Below are 18,740 nucleotides of genomic sequence, written 5' to 3' on the forward strand. Positions count from 1 at the left end.
GGAGCTCAGAGAGAGTTTGCAGCGCTAACGTGATACTAGATTGATGAAATATGAATTCAAATAGCTAATAAAAAATAAAAATGCTATATCGCGTCGTTGGCAATAAACGGTCGGCATGAACAAACGACATATAGCGTTGTTGGCATTGAAAGTGTTAAGCCATTTGTGTAAACGCATAGGAAATTGCTGCAGCATTACAGTGTATGCCACAATAACAGACACAGGACAAAAACAGTGCAGTGGAAGATGAATAAGTTAAATAAATATATATAAATAAATATTTTTAAAGTGCAGAGTTTCAGTTCAGACCAGTGCAGCATTATGCCGGTGTCATTGTGCCGGTGTCACTTGGGGGCGGGGGGGGGGGGGGGGGGGGGGCTGAGTCATTGATCAGCCTGGCGGCTGAGGGGAAAAAACTCAGTCTGTGTCGGGCTATCACAGCCTTCGGTAGCAGCAACCTTCTCCCAGAGGGGAGCGGGGTGAAGAGGCTGTGGCCAGGGTGGGAGGGATCGGCCATGATCTTCCTTGCTCTCTTCAGTGCCCTGGAGTCGTGCAGGGACTTGAGGGAGGGCAGGGGACAGCCGATCACCCTCTCTGCAGAGCGAATAACCCGCTGCAGCTTGGCGAGATCCTTTGCCGCTGTGGCGGGGAACCAGGAAATGATGGAGTGGGTGGGGATGGATTCAATAATGGCTGAGTAGAATTGGGCCATCATGGTCCTCGGCTGCCGGAGGAAGAACAACCTCTTCTGGGCCTTTTTCAGGAGGGCCATGGTGTTCTGCTCCCACTTCAGATCCCGGGAGATGGTCATGCCCAGAAAGCGACATGACTCCACGGAGGCCACCTGGGTGCCTCCCAGCATGATGGGAGGGGGCGGGGCTGCTTTCCTCCGGAAGTCCACCACCATCTCCACTGTCTTTGTTGTTGCAGCTGCACCAGCTCTGCAGCCTCTCGATCTCCCTCCTATAGGCCGACTCATCCCCACTGGAGATGAGACCCACCAGGTTGGTGTCGTCTGCAAACTTTAGGAGCTTGACCGAGGGGTAGAGAGAAACTGCTGTTGGTGTAGCGGAGACAGGACGCAGCCCTGCGGGGAACTGGTGCTGGTGGACCTAGAGCTGGAAATGCTCTTCCCCAGCTTCACCCGCTGAGACCTGTTGGACAGGAAGTCCGTAATCCACCTGCGAGTGGAGACCGGCACCTGCAGCAGGGATAGCTGGTGCTCCAGGATGGGTGGAAGTATAGTGTTAAAGCAGTCGTCTGGTAATCCGGAGGTTCCCGGTTCGATTCCCGCTCCTCCCAGGCAGCGTGTCGAAGTGTCCTTGAGCAAGACACTTAACCCCTAACTGCTCCCGATGAGCAGGTTGGCACTTTGCATGATTGCCTCTGCCATCGGTGTGTGAATGTGTGAGTGAATGGGTGAATGTGAGGCATAAGTTATAAAGCGCTTTGGATAAAAGCGCTATATAAATGCACCATTTACCATTTACTTCATATTTTCCACCATTTATAAAAAAAAATATGTAAATCACTTTTTTACCTACCGTCCCTACTGTCCCTACTGTTCACCTGATTTTCACAGGATTTGCTGTGTGGCATCTAGGGACCAACATCTTCAAAGATTATATATCCATAGGCCAAACCATAAGACCACCAGATCTAATACATTTTCTGAAAAATGCATGGTAAACAGAAAGTGAATTCAGATAGTGAATTCTTTGTCCAATTGGCATCAAACTTGATGCAAATATGTTTGTCCTACAGCAAGCAGACACGTATGTTGTACCGTATTTTACTAGTATGGACTCTGCTACTAAGGAATCTACCTTGCCTATATTATTACCTACTATGCTAATATGCACTCAAGTTCAACACTGTTTTTCGCCGTCGGTGTGTGAATGTGTGAGTGAATGGGTAAAATGTGAGGAACAAATTGTGAAGCGCTTTGGATAAAAGCTGCTATATAAATACCATTTACCATTTATAAAATGCACCATTCTAAGTGGTTGAGTTTGACGTGTCCTGTGTCCTGCTATTGTCTCCAGGCAACATCGCCTCTCCGTTAGATAAATGGGAGGAGCTGAACCCCGAACGAACTGGAAACAGGAAGTGGAAGATGGAGAGGCGGCGGTCATCTAAAAACACCTCCAGTGAACTCCTCTGGTAGGTGTCGTCCATCACACACATTTAAGTTTCAAGTTTTGTTTTATTTGTCACATATAAGGTACATGTGCATTACAGTGAAATGCTTGGTGCTGTATGAGCCCCCTGAGATTGTGCTTCATACAGTAAAAAGTTAAAAGAATAAAGACCAAACACTATACAAATTATACAATATACAACTAGTACAAAAATACAAAATACAAACTTTTTTAAAGGGCAAAAATGCAAAAATAAGGTAGGGATGTACTGCAAATATTTTAGTAATAAATAGATAAAATATGGTGTAGTGTTAAAAAGTGTTTAAAGTGTCTTAATGGCATAGCTGCGTTTATGTTCTGCAGATGGAAATACAATTAATAGTAAGCAATAATGCTGTATATACCGTATACATGTTTATATTGACTGTATACATGTTTATATTTACAGTATCCACATCTGTCTGTATATACCTGCATAATAATCCTTTATACCTGTAGATACTATATATATATGTACATATGCCTTACCTACTCTTACTAGTTATACCGCTGGCCAGTATGACTTATACTTACATAGTATCTTTATACCTTCATCACTGTACATAATAATACTATAACACTGTACATACATCTGATTCAGATTCAGATTCAGATTATTTTATTGTCACAGCTTTTTTAAATGTACATACATTCAGAAAAGCGTGAGATGCTTGTTTTTCCCGGCTCCTCAACCAGTAGATTTGTATACAACAAAATAACGATCTATACAAAAGTTACAAAAGTTATACAATACAAGGTAAAAAACAGTGGATGAATTAGAATTTTTTTATCATTCTACACTATTACTCAGTAGTACTCATTTATATATTTTATATCCAGTTTTCTAAAGATACTTTTTTTTAGCGTTTATCGCTTTTTACTACTGGGCAGTCCAGTAGAGAGAGAGAGAGAGAGAGAGAGGAGGAATGGGATACAGAGTGGGGGGAAGACATTCGGCAAATAACAACGGGTCCGGGAATCGAACCCGGGTCGGCCGTGCCGCGACTCAGCGTGTTATGTGGTTCGCCACTGGGGCGCCCTTTTATATCCAGTTTAATCACCTGTACATTGTACATTGCTACTGCTATTGCACGGTGCCGTTACATTTGCACTTTCTGGTTCTTTCTTTTTTTTCAATCGTATTTAAAAAGTTAACTCTAAAATACAAAGGGTGACAGCCTCGCCCCATTTTATGGCTTTATGCCTCCCTGCTTCTTTGGTGGATGCTGAAAAGGTCACTAAAAGGACATCGTTCAGAACATTTAATCTCTCTCGCTCTACATTCTGAGGTGGCCTTTAGAACCCAGTTATTATGACTGCGAAGGTTCTGTAGACGTACAGTAAAAGGGCAATTTAAGAGGGAGAACATGTTTCCGTTCATGATTTAATGACCGCGCTGTAGGTTTATGAGAGGGCACATGAGATGGCCTGTTTTAGGAAATACATAAAAGTGTGTCATGTTCATATATCTGAATTGAATGCAGTGGGTCTTAATTAACCGCGATAATTCTCTCGTCTCTAGGTCTATAGACTGCAAGACGCAATCGGAGCCGTCGACCAAGAACTGCTTAGAAGCAAACACCAAAACAGAGCCAGAGTCGGCCCTAGCGTTTCAAGTAAGTAGCGGTTCTCAGTGATTGTCGTTCATTTTAACCACATTTTTCATCTCCACTAGGAACCGACTTTTTTTTTAAGTTGAATGCTCCTCACCTCTGAAGGAGATTGTTTTGACTGGTCCTTAAGGTTTCATGGTTTTTTTGGGGAAGAATCCATACTTTTTCACTGGGCATTTATGTGGATGCTACTTACCATATGACTACTTACCATATAAAGCCTGCATAGTGACCATGTCAACGCAACGTCTTGTGCTAACGGCTCAAATTCTTCCATTTCAGCTCAACAGGCAGTATATTAGTGGAAGACATGTAAGCCTCTCTCTGCTTCCTTTCGTGTCATATTGAAATATATATTTACATATATATATATATTGTACATTTGCACTGGCAAAACAGCATCACCACAAAATCTAATTTGACTTAAGACTCCTAATATAGGTCTTCCGACAAAGGGGACCTATTGTGAGGCCAAAAGGCACCTTCTTGGAAATCTGAAGATTACATGTTGCATTTTAAATTGTTCCTCTGTGGTGCTACAAGGTCCAAATGTCGAGCGATTCCCTCCAGAGTTGATGGTCCCCGTGTAGGCCCCCGCCCACGGGGTCTTGTTTCCAGACACCATTATTAGATTAATAGCTCATGAATTATTCAGTGGCCTTACTCTGAGCCCATTAAAGTGGATCTCACAGAGCCAGCTAAGCATACATCACCTTTTCAATGCTCCTCTAAATAATAGATCTGGGATTGAAGATAGCCACCCAAGAACAGGAGAACAGTTATGGGCAAACAAAACCTAAATTTGTTTCACTCAAACAAACAAACAAACAATTGCTCGCTGACAATGATACTGTAAACGGTGTGTTCAGTTTCAGTTCAGTTTCACACACACATACACACGCACACGTTGAGAGGGGAGCCGCGCTGTTTAACACAGTGCATCGCATCTATACTACAACTTACTACAGTGCTGCACAACTTTACAGTATTGGGAAGAAGCAAGAGACATTTTGGAGCCAGTCTTCGAAATTTTTTTGTTTTTGCAGTTTGCTGCATTAAATGAGGTACAGGTACGGGCATGGTAATAATATAAGACATAATAGGCAATACAAATATAGTAAAGATAAAAATAAGCAGTGTGAATGAATAATATGATTAACTCTGAGTATAAGAATATGAGCAAGTAAAACATGTGTAATCAAAGGTGCCGATGAGGGTCTGTGTGCCCTATCAGTTATATTATACATTACAATCAATATGGTCAATAACACTTTGAATCTGAATATATAATATGAGTAAGTAAAGTATACAGTATACACAAGTGCAGATAACATAAGGTACTCTAACTGGCATATACGTCAGGTTAGGTGGTAAGAGTGAGACACACTTAGTGGTCAGACATTCCTAGTAGTTCTCGAGTTCTGCTGCCATTAGTTCTCCGGCTGCTGGCAGCGGTCCCTGCCCACTGTTGTGGAGCCTGATGGCCGTTGGTACGAAGGACTGGGGACTGATGAAAAGACTGTGAACTATGTCGGACTGAATTGTAGCGTTTAGACAGTTAAACTGTGTTTCACCATTTTTGTGTTCAGTTATTTTTTTTTACAGGCCTGAAATCATGGCTTGATGACACACTGGAGCCTCCTTAGCATAACCCCTCGCCTAACACTATATAAAAACTAGAGTGCATTAGCATTGTTCTCCCAGAGTTGAGTTCTCCAAGTAGCTCGAAAGAGTAGCATAGCAAAGCTAATGCTAACCATTTCATGTATGTGAATGGAAAATGCTAAAACAATTAGTGCCATACTCCGGTAGGTAGGCCTATAGTAAAATTAATACACATGTATGAAATACACATAGCCTACTGTATTTGGCTGGTCTAACCTAGTTTGCTAGTTAGTCAGTTAGTCAAGCTTTCCAACCAAGTAGGGTGTTGGTTTTGGTAGTTTATAGCGAGACGTTTTAGTGATTGAATGGAAAAATAAAATGGCACTTGAGCTGAAAGGGAGCTGTCAATCAAATGTGATCTGGCCACGCCCCCACAATCCTGAGAAATGGTCTGAGCAGCCAGATGAGCTGTTTTGAGCTGGGTTTTATAATAGTTATAAAACGTTTTTTAATCATAAAAATTTTACCGGGTGGTTAATAACACATCTTTCTGTAGTGTGAAAAACGTTTCCCCCAACTTTAATATTAAGATAAGCGAACATCAATATTAAACCTTGCATAATCAGGGTCTTTCCAAAGGTTGAAGTAGGATAATTAAATGTTAAATGTAGTAGCTGGGTGTGAGGCCTCGCAAATCACTCATCAGAACCAAAGAGACAGACAGCCAAGGACGAGGAAGGCCACTGACTACTAGCCCATGGGCTCCAAAATGGCCATTCGCATCGAACAGCGACTTCATCAGGGGCGACAGTGGCTCAGGAGGTAGCGCAGTCATCTGGTAATCCGGAGGTTCTTGGTTCGATTCCCGCTCCTCCCGGACAGCGTGTCGAAGTGTCCTTGAGCGAGACACTTAACCCCTAATTGCTCTCGATGAGCAGGTCGGCACCTTGCATGGTTGCCTCTGCCGTCGGTGTGTGAATGGGTAAAAGATGTGAGAAACCAATTGTAAAGCGCTTTGGATATAAGCGCTATATAAATGCACCATTTATCATTTATTCATCCAATTCGTCAGCTACCGTAATAGATTAACTACCCTGGGGCTAGAGATGTTGCCTATTACAGCAACTCTAGCATGCAAAGTCCAAGTGTGAAAAGCTATCTGAACTGAAAGGATTCCTCCTGCACAGTTGAATGTGAAGATGGAATCACACACCACGCCGCTCTTCTCACATGCATGCACACTACCTGCCAATCAGGCGCCAATAATCGGTCGATTCCTTCTGCGGCGCGGGGCATTACTGTAATCCAATCTGAAACAGAGGCTGCCGTCCGAATATCTCAAAGTGCGGTTCTGCATGTTAACCGAACCGAAGGCATGCGGTGTAAGAGCGGAAGTGGGGCTACAGGAGAGCGGCTGTGGATGGGTAGCATGGTGCTCGGATCGGGGAGGGCAGGGGGCGCTGGGAGTGCTGGGGGGCACAGAGAGGTGCTGACGGTGGGGATTCTGCCGGCCTAAGCATGTCAATGACTCTGCCGAGGCAGGGATATTTACCCCGTCCCAGGGAAGGTAGAGACGGCTGACCCTGCACCCTCTCTGCCTGTCGCACCCTCTTGTCTGGCTGTGTGTGCACGTCTGTGTTTGTGTGTGTATTATATATTGTGATTTTTTTTCTGTGTGTGTGTGTGTGTGTGTGTGTGTGTGTGTGTGTGTGTGTGTGTGTGTGTGTGTGTGTGTGTGTGTGTGTGTGTGTGTGTGTGTGTGTGTGTGTGTGTGTGTGTGTGTGTGTGTGTGTGTGTGTGTGTGTGTGTGTGTGTGTGTGTGTGTGTGTGTGTGTGTGTGTGTGTGTGTGTGTGTGTGCGTGTGTGCGTGCGTGTAACAGGACCGCCTGGTGAAGGATCAGAAGTGGGGCAGTGCCCTCCTGTCCAGAAACCAGTCCCTGGAGGAGGAGTTTGAGCGTGCCAAGGCGGCTGTGGAGGTAAGCAGAGTGGTACTTAATAACACGTCATCAAATCCGTCATCTGCCCAGTGACGGATATTTCCACTGTGTGTGTGTGGAACTTTCAAGCACTTAACGCAAAACCATGTGAGTCGCTCGTTCATTATTAAACACCAGGGGTTCTTTAACACCTTGCGTTACCCCCTGGGGGGAACAGCTGATAGGATACGCTCTTCTTGTCCTTCTTTATTGGGTAGGATAGGGCAAAATCTCCTGGGGTACTTGCTGAAATTAATTTTGAAAAAAATATATGGCATGAAGTGATTTCAAAAGACTATTCAGAAGACTATTCAGACGCCCCATTGTTCGTTTAATTGTATTGATCAAGAAGAAATGTTGAAATTAAGTCCAGGGTTGTTATATGTTGTTATGGGTTGTTATATTATATATTATATATATATTATTTTCTTCTGTCCTTTGTGGGCATTTTCCTAGTTTGCCCTTATAATAAACAAAACTGTGACGAAAAGATTTATAAATGAAAAATCTAGTTGATTGCTCAGGTCAGGTTAGGTTAGTAGATCATTGTCATGGTAATGAGCCGCTGAGGTGCTTTAGATTTCTTCCTCACTCATCTGGGATATAACTGATTTCTATTGTCTCTGCCCTGATATCGATGGCCGAAGAGCAAAACCTCCTATCTGAAAAATTCAAACGTGTTGTTTTCTTGCAGAATGCAATTTTGTAAGGATACCTAATACAATACACTGTTTTTGGACTTGTTAACAATACCGACCAGGTATTACTGCCTCGCAAAGTGCAGATAGGAGGTTTTCCCCGACTTTTTTTTATAGTTTTTCGGCCATCGATACAGTATACTCTCTTACTCATATGACACTGTGGGTGGCTCGGTGGTGCAGTGGTCAGCACCGTTGCCTCACAGCAAGAAGGTCCTGGGTTCAAACCCCAGCAGTGGTCAGCACCGTTGCCTCACAGCAAGAAGGTCCTGGGTTCAAACCCCAGCAGTGGTCAGCACCGTTGCCTCACAGCAAGAAGGTCCTGGGTTCAAACCCCAGCAGTGGTCAGCACCGTTGCCTCACAGCAAGAAGGTCCTTGGTTCAAACCCCAGCAGTGGTCAGCACCGTTGCCTCACAGCAAGAAGGTCCTGGGTTCAAACCCCAGCAGTGGTCAGCACCGTTGCCTCACAGCAAGAAGCTCCTGGCTTCAAACCTTTCCATGCTGAGTGCGTGTTCCGGTCTCCTCCAACACCCATAACAACACACACATGCTAGGTACATACCCCTGCCGCTGCCCTTGACCAGGGTACTGGCCGTACAACCAGAGTCTGTCCCCAGGGGGCCGCACTGTGCGGCTGCCGCACTGCTCCTAAATAGTTAGGATGGGTCCAGTGCAGAGGACGAATCTCCCCAAGGGGGTTCATGAAAGTATACAACATACATCATCATCATCATACAAGCCAGTAGCGTAACGGGCTACGAGTAACCCACTGTGTAAAGTAAAGTTCATGAGGTATTTGTTTGACCTAGAAAAATATTCACAACTTTCAACTACGGCTGGCCAACTGTAGGAAGGCAAATAGTTCATTTTGAAGCCAGACATATCGGGTATCACAGGAGACGGCGACGTTATAGTAATTCGATATGTCTCAATTCATTGTGGGTCTACTGTATGTATCTTCGGTAGCTTGTCTTGTCCATTGAAAGTGTCGCCTGACTCTCTCATCCCATTAGCAACTCGATAGGGTCATAATAATGACAGCGTGGAACATCTCTAAATATCTTACATCTCTGGCTTGTGAACAATAGCCCATCCTTTTGTTCAAATCTCAAAGCATTCTCATTACCTTTCACCACCCCACTATTAGTTTAGTTTAGGTTAATTATTTATAGGGACAATGCACATTAATCGACATTTTGAGTTTCCACGTCAAGGTAAATGCACTGGAGTTAGCTAACAAGCTCATGTTCATCCGTATAGTCCCTGTCTGGTATGCATGTCTTCATGGTGTGGGAGAGTACTGTACCTAGAGGAAACCCACCCAAATGCGGGCAGAACATGCAAACTCCACACAGAAAGGCTTCTGATGTACATTGATATATCATTCTGATGAATATGATGAGAGAGATACACAAACTGTTTCCTTTTAGAAGTGGGAAAACATTTAGATTGAGTACATCATCTCAGTTTCTACTTCACTTCCCACCGGGGTTCAGACCCAGGACCTTCTTGCTGTTAGGCAGCAGTACATTGGCCTTTGTGATCCACTGTTTGAATAGATCAAATGAGATGATGGTCGCAGGCTTTCTTTTTCTTGGGTCATTTGCTCTACTATAATCATGGGACACCTCTGTTAATCTTGTTTCATTTAAAGAGATGTCTACAGTATGTCTCATCTACAGTTCTTCACACAAACCGCGGAGTGAATTCAACACCAGGGGTTTCCACCCATGACCTTTGAGAGAAGCCCTAGCTAGCTTAATTCAGTTAATCACACCAGAGCCACTGAGTCACACAGTTCAACCCTGGACTATTGAATTACTTCAGCTGTACTGAAGGCTACAGCAGGCTGTTGCACACAGAGCGTCTGTGATGGTCAATGAATAATAGAGCAGGGGCAGGAAGGCAGTGTGAAAGTGAGAGGAACATCCACGGTCCAAAGTGAGTTTATGACGTCACGTCTGGACTCCCCAGGCTCCCGGCCAGGCTGCACGGTTAGCGTTGCAGCCAGAGGCCAGGTAATTTTCGATAAGTGATGATGCTCTGATATGCTGCAGGACAAAACGTGGGATCGATCGGTAATAGTATCTCGGAGCATCGATCGAGGGGCCTGAGAGCCGGGCCTGCACTCTAAAAGGGCTCCGTTTGATCGCAGATGTCAGCGATTCTCGCTCCAGCTGCCAACATCAAAGCCCACAATCACGGATGATTTCCCTCCAAGTAGCCGTGGACACGCATGCGTTCTTACTTCTTAACAAATGGAAACAGATGGCGCCATGTCACACAGTTGAGCTGCCAATCCATTCAATTACCTTAATTTGTCAAATGCCAGAAATGGATAAAGGACCGCGAACACTGGAGAGGCACACAAGGAGTGAAGCTATTCATCGTCATCCATTATATGGAATTACGCTTTTGAATATCATCCATTGTACAAGGAGTGAGGCTCTTGAATATCATCCATTGTACAAGGAATGAAGCTCTTGAATATCATCCATTGTACAAGGAATGAAGCTCTTAAATATCATCCATTTTACAAGGAGTGAAGCTCTTGAATATCATCCATTTTACAGGATGGAACAGATGAGTAGCTGTGGCTTTCATGCACTTCACATGAACACGGTTAGAAAGAGGAGAACGAGATGGGCTGTGAGAGGGAGCTTTGCTTGACCTTCATTCAGACAGACTGATTAAAGACACATCTTCTGAGGAGACTGGTGTGCGTTCAGTCAAGTCATTTGGGAAGAACGATGTCAATGGCATTGAGCTAATGACAAGTACCTACTGTAGCACTCCTATTAAACAAGCCTCAGAGGAAGGGCTAACTTTGACGCTGGGGGGGGGGGGGGGGGGGGGGGGCTCTCACACTGAAGCTGTGGTTACACTAGGGCCGATTTCGTTTTCAGTTTTCAGTTTCGTTTTTCAGAACACTACATAATGGCAGGCAAGTTAGTCTGCACACTGTTGTAGCTTGGACTGGGCTCCTTATAACAATATCTTGACAACACGTTGGTAGCCGCAGCTACTTGGGACAGCTCTGCTGTAAACTCTGGAAATAACTAATGGACGGAGTCGAGGTCCAGCCAGGGGAGAATTTGGCGTCGGTCTCTACTGCGCATGGGCATTGGGCAGAACGGCTTGCGCAAATTACATGGCACCATTGTCGGCGAGTTTCGGCGAGTTTCCAAAACGAAAACACCCTTTCAGCGTTGCCACTAGAAAAACGCGTTTTCCTGCCAAAACTGCGTTTCTTTTTAACTTGGACATGCAAACGTAATCATTCGAAAATAGAACGTTGCTGTTTTACACCAGTGTAACCATGGCCTGAGGCAGAGATAGCGAAAGCAAAGATACAGACAGGATCAAGGTGACTGTGGGGCCCTGATGTGTGATTAAAACAGCAGGAGGGGCAGGTTCACCCTTCTCTTGGTTCTTGGTTTGGAGAGAGACTGCAGGTGATTGAGTGCCCCCCCCCCCCCCCCCCAAAAGGGGAAAAAAGCATGTTTCATAGTTTATTTCCCTCAACAAACAACTTCTTTCCCTCAGCTGTCATCTCTCTGAACTCTGTGCCACGTTGACTTTTGAATCTAATCTAATCTAATCTAATCTAAACAAGCCCCGTACTTCGTGATGAAACCCCCACAATCTCCCAGCAAAACCTTCCAACCTATAATGAATACAATAGGGGCCACTTTGCGGTTGTGCTTTCGCTCTCTTTGTTGCTTTGTTAGACAGACAATTAAGCATATCTGCCCCACCCACACGTATCCCTCAGCCTTTGTCCAGATACTGTAGAATGTATTTTCTTTCTCTCTGAGTGACATTACCAGGCCTATCGATGACTAATTCTGTCCCACTGACCAAGGCCTTGTTCTGCCAAGCGGGTCAGTGGCTGATTCATTAACATCATGGCCGTACCACCCCTGGCCCAGAGATGAGCAGGGTATTTTCTGAAGCTACTCTCTGTCACAGATAAATAATGACACTTTTTGTAATGTAATCCTTCTGGGTGAAGTAGATAAGCAACCCCTATTCACTTGCTTCTTGGTTTCTACCGAGCACTGTGTCTCAAGCGAACGGAAAACTCTCACTGTGATAGCTACATTCGTTTGGAGTATGCTTGTATTGAGGGGATAGATAGGAATAATCTATTGTTTGGAGTAAGCTTGTCGTCTCGCAAGCCAGAAAAACCTTGCATGATTTCACAATGTAAGATACTGTAGGTCTGGCCTCCCTCCCTATTCCATGGCTTGGTACCGGCCAAAATTGTGCCTGTCCAATCTGCTTTGGATGACACAGGGTATGACCGTTACTAGAGGCAACAGTGCATCAAAATAATTCAAAAACATTTTAGAAATCGCACATAACTGGGCAACCTTGCACATCTTAGCTTGGATGGAAATTAGTTGCATAGGCCCATTATATTACAATCCATAAATTAACCTGGCATCAATTTCTGCCAAACCTTAAAGGAACACACCACAATATTATGGGAAATGTGCTTACCGTCTTCTCCAGAGTCAGACAAGAGAATGCTCTCCGTCAGTAGAAAGCTATCCGACTGCAAACTAGCCTAGCTTAACACTCTCTACGTGTTCTATCTATGATGCTGTCAATGCTAAGGACCCTCACCACCCCAACAACAGCCTGTTCAAGCTGCTGCGGTCAGGCAAGCGCCTCCGCATATACGCAGCAAGAACAGAGAGACTAAGGCTCAGCTTCTTCCCTCAGGCCATCAGAACATTGAACACTGATCTCTCCACACACAAGCACACATGAACACACACATACACACACACACAACACAACATGCTGCCCTCGCTCACACACAAGCGCACCATAGGTCACTTTAAACACACAAGAAAAGGACACTTTAAAGGAAGGGGAAAAAGGACACTTTAAGAAAAGAACTTGTTGTGATTATTGCATAGTATAGTTAGTAACAGCAAGTATAGCATAGGGACATAGAAGTAAAAACTGTATATTGTATAGTAGTGTACATAGGACCCAGTGCCTTTAAGTGATTTATTAACATGTCTATTTTATCATGTCTATTCTACTTATTTTATTACTATTTACTATTATTACTATTGTATTTTTGCACAATTGTAGCGGGCATGGCCAACCGCATTTCACTGTATGCCCTGGTATGTATGTGATGAATAAACTCTTGAATCTTGAATCTACGACTCAGGTGCACAAAAACCTGATTATTATGGTATGTCTCTACCACCACTACCACAACGACAGCCCGAGCTGTGAGTGAATTACATGAAGGGGAGCAAAGTCTTTATTATATGCCTTATGCACGGTCTTTATGCTGCGGAGATACTTAAAATTTTTATGGAGAGATACAATTTAACACAAATGTTTCTAAAGATATGAATGTTTCTCCGCATATTTTCACATCACCAACAGAGTAGCCTACTGGGTCCATTGTCTCGGAATGGATTTGGTAGCTGTCATTTCTGCACGTCTCTGTCTCCGACACCTGAGACGGAAAGTACTTAGCCACACCCCTACGACACAACTGTAGTTCTTTAAACAGCGGGGGAAATTATACAGCCGGACAAGTTAACCTCTTAAGCATCGGGCAAAAATGGGGCTATTTCTATTTTTGTTTTTGACTATTGCATACCCAAAGTCATTTGCGATGTATTATACTTTATACATATAGCACATGCATGAGTCTGGTCTCTTTTGAAAGGTAACATTCAAAAGAAACTATAAATAAATAAAGTGCTAATGAAATAACAGAGTAACAGAGGTTTGAACACACTGAAGTAAAAGTTTTGTGTACTCACATTTCTTTTTACTGGTTGCCAGATGCCTGTTTTTAAGTTCCAGCTGAGAGGTAGGAGCTGGAAAACATAATGGTTTCATAGCCTGAAGTCTTATGTAGTACAGGTCCAAAGTTTATAAAAATCCCACGGAAAATGTATCTTTTACAAAGTGTGGTAGTGAAAGGGCTAACCTTCTGTAGTGTGGTAGTGAAAGGGCTAACCTTCTGTAGTTTGGTAGTGAAAGGGCTAACCTTCTGTAGTGTGGTAGTGAAAGGGCTAATCGTATGTAGTGTGGTAGTGAAAGGGCTAATCGTATGTAGTGTGGTAGTGAAAGGGCTAACCTTATGTAGTGTGGTAGTGAAAGGGCTAACCTTATGTAGTGTGGTAGTGAAAGGGCTAACCTTATGTAGTGTGGTATAGGAAAGGGCTAATCACAATGAAAACAAAAGAAAACATACCACGTACTGTAACAAACAGTGCAGTGATTCAGATTCAGATTCCTTTATTGTCACATATTTCAGTACCTTACATAAAGAAAGAGTGAAATTCTATTTGTTGTGGTCCCTCGGCCATAGCAGCTTCCAATAATATAAATAAATAAAAATGTGCATAGAATAAGAATAAAATAAGATAAAATTACTAAAATAAAGATGACTATATACAGTTAAAAAAAAGTGTGCCGTGCAGATAACAGGATGTAGATATTATACTATATACATTTTGTATAACAAAATGGCTATGTACAGTTCCAAAAAAAAAAAAAAAATTGTAATGAGAAATGTGCAAATCTTTAGCAGTGTGTACAAAAAAAAGCCAGTCGGTAACAATGAAGATACTTAGCAATCGTCACATTCTGATTGGTTCCGTGGTAGCCCAGACTGAAATAGCTTTCAATGAATGGGAGGCCATTGTGATATCATGCTGGATTCGTCTGCCTTGCAAGGCTTAGTATGCTTTATTGAGGGGACAGGAATAACCTATTGTTTAGAATATTTTCGAGACAGGATTCATTTAATTGATAAAATTACAAAAAAAAACAATTTATTTTTGTCTAAAAAAATAAGTTGATGTTGATGGGCTAGACACATAACATTTAATAATTTAATTTAATCATGTATAATAAATACATAATGAAACAAAAATAAATAGGGCTATCTGGGTTAATATTGTAGCTTCAACACGTAGGATCTGGATTAATTTACTTGCTAGGAATGGGAGGAAGCTGGAATTCAATCCAGCACTCTGGCTGCAAAGCCAATCTTTTGTGCCTCTGTGAATGAGAAAAATCCTCTTACGGGGCAATCACAACAGCAGCATGTGCTTGGACCGATAGGCTACAGCGCTTAGGGACCTGTACCTATAGGACATACTAGGCAGGGCCGCCTGGGAGAAATGCGAGGCCATGTGTGAGATTTAAACGCGAGGGCCGCCCCCCCCCCCCCCCCCCCCCCTAAAAGGTAATTTTTTATTTTATTTTTTTATACAGTCAACATATTCTTAAATAATAGCGCTGCCCGAGGCTGGGCATGATACAGTCAACATATAGCAAGAGAGAGAGCGAGAGAGCGAGAGAGCGAGAGAGAGCTCCCGTTCTACAGTCAATATACAGTGTTATCGCTGCACAGACCCGGCAATGCCCCTGACCCTCCACCAGAGCAAGGCCAGAGAGAGAGAGAGAGAGAGAGAGAGAGAGAGAGAGAGAGAGAGAGACACACATTGGAAAGAAACAACCCAAAACCAGAGCAAATTGAAATGCTATTTGGCCCTAAACAGAGAGTACACAGTGGCAGAATACCTGAGCACTGTGACTGACCCAATACTAAGAAGATCCTTGACTAGGTACAGACTCAGCGAGCACATAGCCTAGCCATCGAGAAAGGCCGCCATAGGCAGACCTGGCTCCCAAGCGAAGACAGACCCACTGCAGACAAGATGAGGTGGAAACCGAGCTCCACTTCTTAACAACCTGCCCACTATACCAAGACATAATATACTTCCCACAAATTGCAAACACCCAAAGAGACTTTGAAAACATGGACAATAACTCAAAACTCCCATACCTACTGGGAGAAATACAAGAATGTGAAATAAAGCCCATTTAAATTGAAGAGAGAGAGATAGATAGAGCATGTCTGTGTGTGTTAGAAAGAGAGAGATAGAGAGAGAGCATGTCTGTTTGTGTGTGTGTGTTAGAGAGAGAGCATGTATATGTGTGTTAGAAAGAGAGAGAAATATAGAGAGAGAGCATGTCATTTTGTGTGTTAGAGAGAGATATAGAGCATGTCTGTGTGTGTTAGAAAGAGAGAGAGAGAGAGAGAGAGAGAGAGAGAGAGAGAGAGAGAGAGAGAGAGCATGTGTGTTAGAGAGAGAGAGCATGTCTGTGTGTGTGTGTGTTAGAGAGAGAGCATGTATGAGAGAGATAAGCAAGACAGCTAAGATGAGCCCCTAAAGGATATTCAACTTTTAATGGAAGAACAAAACAGAAGGAAAAGATAACTTCACAAAGGCAACATGAATATACATAGATCCAAAAGGACAAAGATCAACACTTAAATCCAAAGAGACAAGAGGGTCTATACCAGAGAAAACAAAGTAGCAAGGAGCCAACGGCCGACATCAGCTAAATAGGCTAACTGCAAATAGAGTAGCCAGGTACTGACACCAGGTACACACCGTTAGCTACAACAGCTAGCCGGCCCGTTTGGCTCAATATAACGTTAGCTACGTTAGCTAGCCGGCCCGCTTGGCTCAATATAACATTAGCTACAACAGCTAGCCGGCCCGCTTGGCTCAATATAACATTAGCTACAACAGCTAGCCGGCCCGTTTGGCTCAATATAACGTTAGCTACGTTAGCTAGCCGGCCCGCTTTGGCTCAATATAACATTAGCTACAACAGCTAGCCGGCCCGTTTGGCTCAATATAACGTTAGCTACGTTAGCTAGCCGGCCCGCTTGGCTCAACATAACGTTAGCCAACATAACGTTAGCCTTAGCCACGATAGCTAGCCGGCCCGAGAGAGAGAGAGAGAGAGAGATATATCCACGGCGGGAATAGAATAGAGTGCATTAAAAACTCACCAAACGTCCAAGAGGATGGAGACAACCGCGTGGAGTTGACGAAGTTCATCTGCCGAATGACCGTCCTCTTCATCTTGGCATAGCAATGCTGCACGCACTCTCTCTAGGTTAGCTAACGCTAGTTAGCCTTTAGCTAAGCTAGCTACTAGCCGACATCATGGCTATCCCGACTGAACCACACGTTAGCACTCGATATTATAACGTAGCTAAAGCTAACTAGCTGTCCCTGCCTTTAGCTAAGCCGACATGGCTAGCCTGACTGAACTGTCTAACATGCAACAACTTTCATCTTCAGTCCATCTGCCGAATGACCGTCCTCTTCGTCTTGGCTGGCATAAGCATAACCTCCAATGCTGCACGCGTGAAATAGTCAAACGCAACTGACGCACGCCGCACGCCCCTGAGGCGGCCCTGCCTATAGGGATGGTCATACCACCATCTAAGCAATTAACATATGGACAGAAACGCTGGAGGTTTTGTTACTGTACAGTACAATCAGCATTGGGTTCACTCTAGAACAGAATGCTATGCTGTTATAGAACATATTGTTTCTGTCTCCATCTGGCATAGTGTTTTCACTTAGCATTAATTTGGTCGTCCTCAGACGAGTTCGCCAGCGGAGATTCCAATCATCTCGATCCTCCATACATCCGGCCAGTTCCCTAGAGCTCTCCACTCTTGCGTCCTTCCTCAGTATGTCCACGTATATTGGCGTGGGACGTCCTCTTGGTCGGTGCCTGTGTGTTGGCTGCCAGAGCACTAGCTTGCTAGCTAGAAGTTCTTGGTGTCTGTGGCAGTGACCTGCAAGTTTCATCCTCCTGGATGCCACCTTGTCACTCAGCCTTGGTAGCCCCCCGTACAGATGCTTGTTGGTTACGTGCTACGTGGCAATTAATTATTAACCTGTTAAGCCTTAAGGTCCCCCTATAGGGGACTTTTTTTCCCTTTATCAATAGAGACCGTATTAGATCCCCAATTATCATATCATGGGGTATCATTGGAAAGCCACACTCATTGGCTACAACCCTGTGCAAAGGTTTTTGAGATCGCCAAATGATTGACGGAGCTAGAGCCCCGGGAGTCGGGGGTGGTAATGTGTACTTTTGCGTACTTTGGGGCACGCCTCACATATCGGCATGTAACTCGAGAACCGCTGAACGGATTTTGTCACCTGAAAGGGCAATCGACAGGCAACAAATAGGGCTTTAATTATACCTATATATTGTATTAAAAGAAATGCACACCCGAGCTACTAGAGGTCGGCAAAGAATCGTCCACATGTGGGCCCTTGGATGTTAACACTTTCAGTGCCACGAGGTGGCGCCAGAGTTAGCGCTTGAATGCCACCATCGGCGCCAATGTTATCGTTAATATTGCTATGTTTATATATCTATGTTTTAAATTATGGCTATGTGTCTAATCTGCCCGTCGCTTATCAAAGAATCATTTTCCAGTCAGTGCTGTCAAGGCAGATTGGTTTTTTATCGCTTCATTTCCGTTTGAGAGCATTTTGAAAAGCACCTGTTTTGAGGTAAAAAACAGTCCATTCTGGGCCATTCTATGATAATCGTCTTTTACTGAAATATTCCAGACCGTTGATATTTGTCGGCCTATTTATGAATCGTTTTCAAATAAACGCTAGATGATCAATATTATACGTACACGCACGCCCATTCGAGCCGCGCACGGATAATCGCCGTGTTCATTTCCTCTTGGATTTTTACAGTGAAACCGATAGAGCCCATTTCACAAAACAGCTTATATCTTCATCAAAATGAGTCCGATTATCCTAACACTGATAACA

The 18,740-nt window shown here is 43.8% G+C and overlaps 1 protein-coding gene across 1 annotated transcript in view; it reads left to right on the top strand.

Moving 5' to 3' along the window:
- pex5la (peroxisomal biogenesis factor 5-like a) overlaps positions 1-18,740 on the top strand; it is a gene marked incomplete at both ends in the record, with an annotated part of 217,787 nt that overhangs the window by 156,697 nt on the left and 42,350 nt on the right. Inside the window, 4 exons of the mRNA XM_084308478.1 lie at positions 2,046-2,163; positions 3,703-3,796; positions 4,076-4,105; positions 7,279-7,374. Of these exons, the coding sequence (XP_084164604.1) occupies positions 2,046-2,163; positions 3,703-3,796; positions 4,076-4,105; positions 7,279-7,374 (338 nt within the window). The remainder of the gene's footprint in view (positions 1-2,045; positions 2,164-3,702; positions 3,797-4,075; positions 4,106-7,278; positions 7,375-18,740) is intronic.

Source organism: Notolepis coatsorum, assembly GCF_963971535.1.
Source record: "Notolepis coatsorum genome assembly, chromosome: 2".
In the NCBI taxonomy this organism is placed as follows: Eukaryota; Metazoa; Chordata; class Actinopteri; order Aulopiformes; family Paralepididae; genus Notolepis; species Notolepis coatsorum.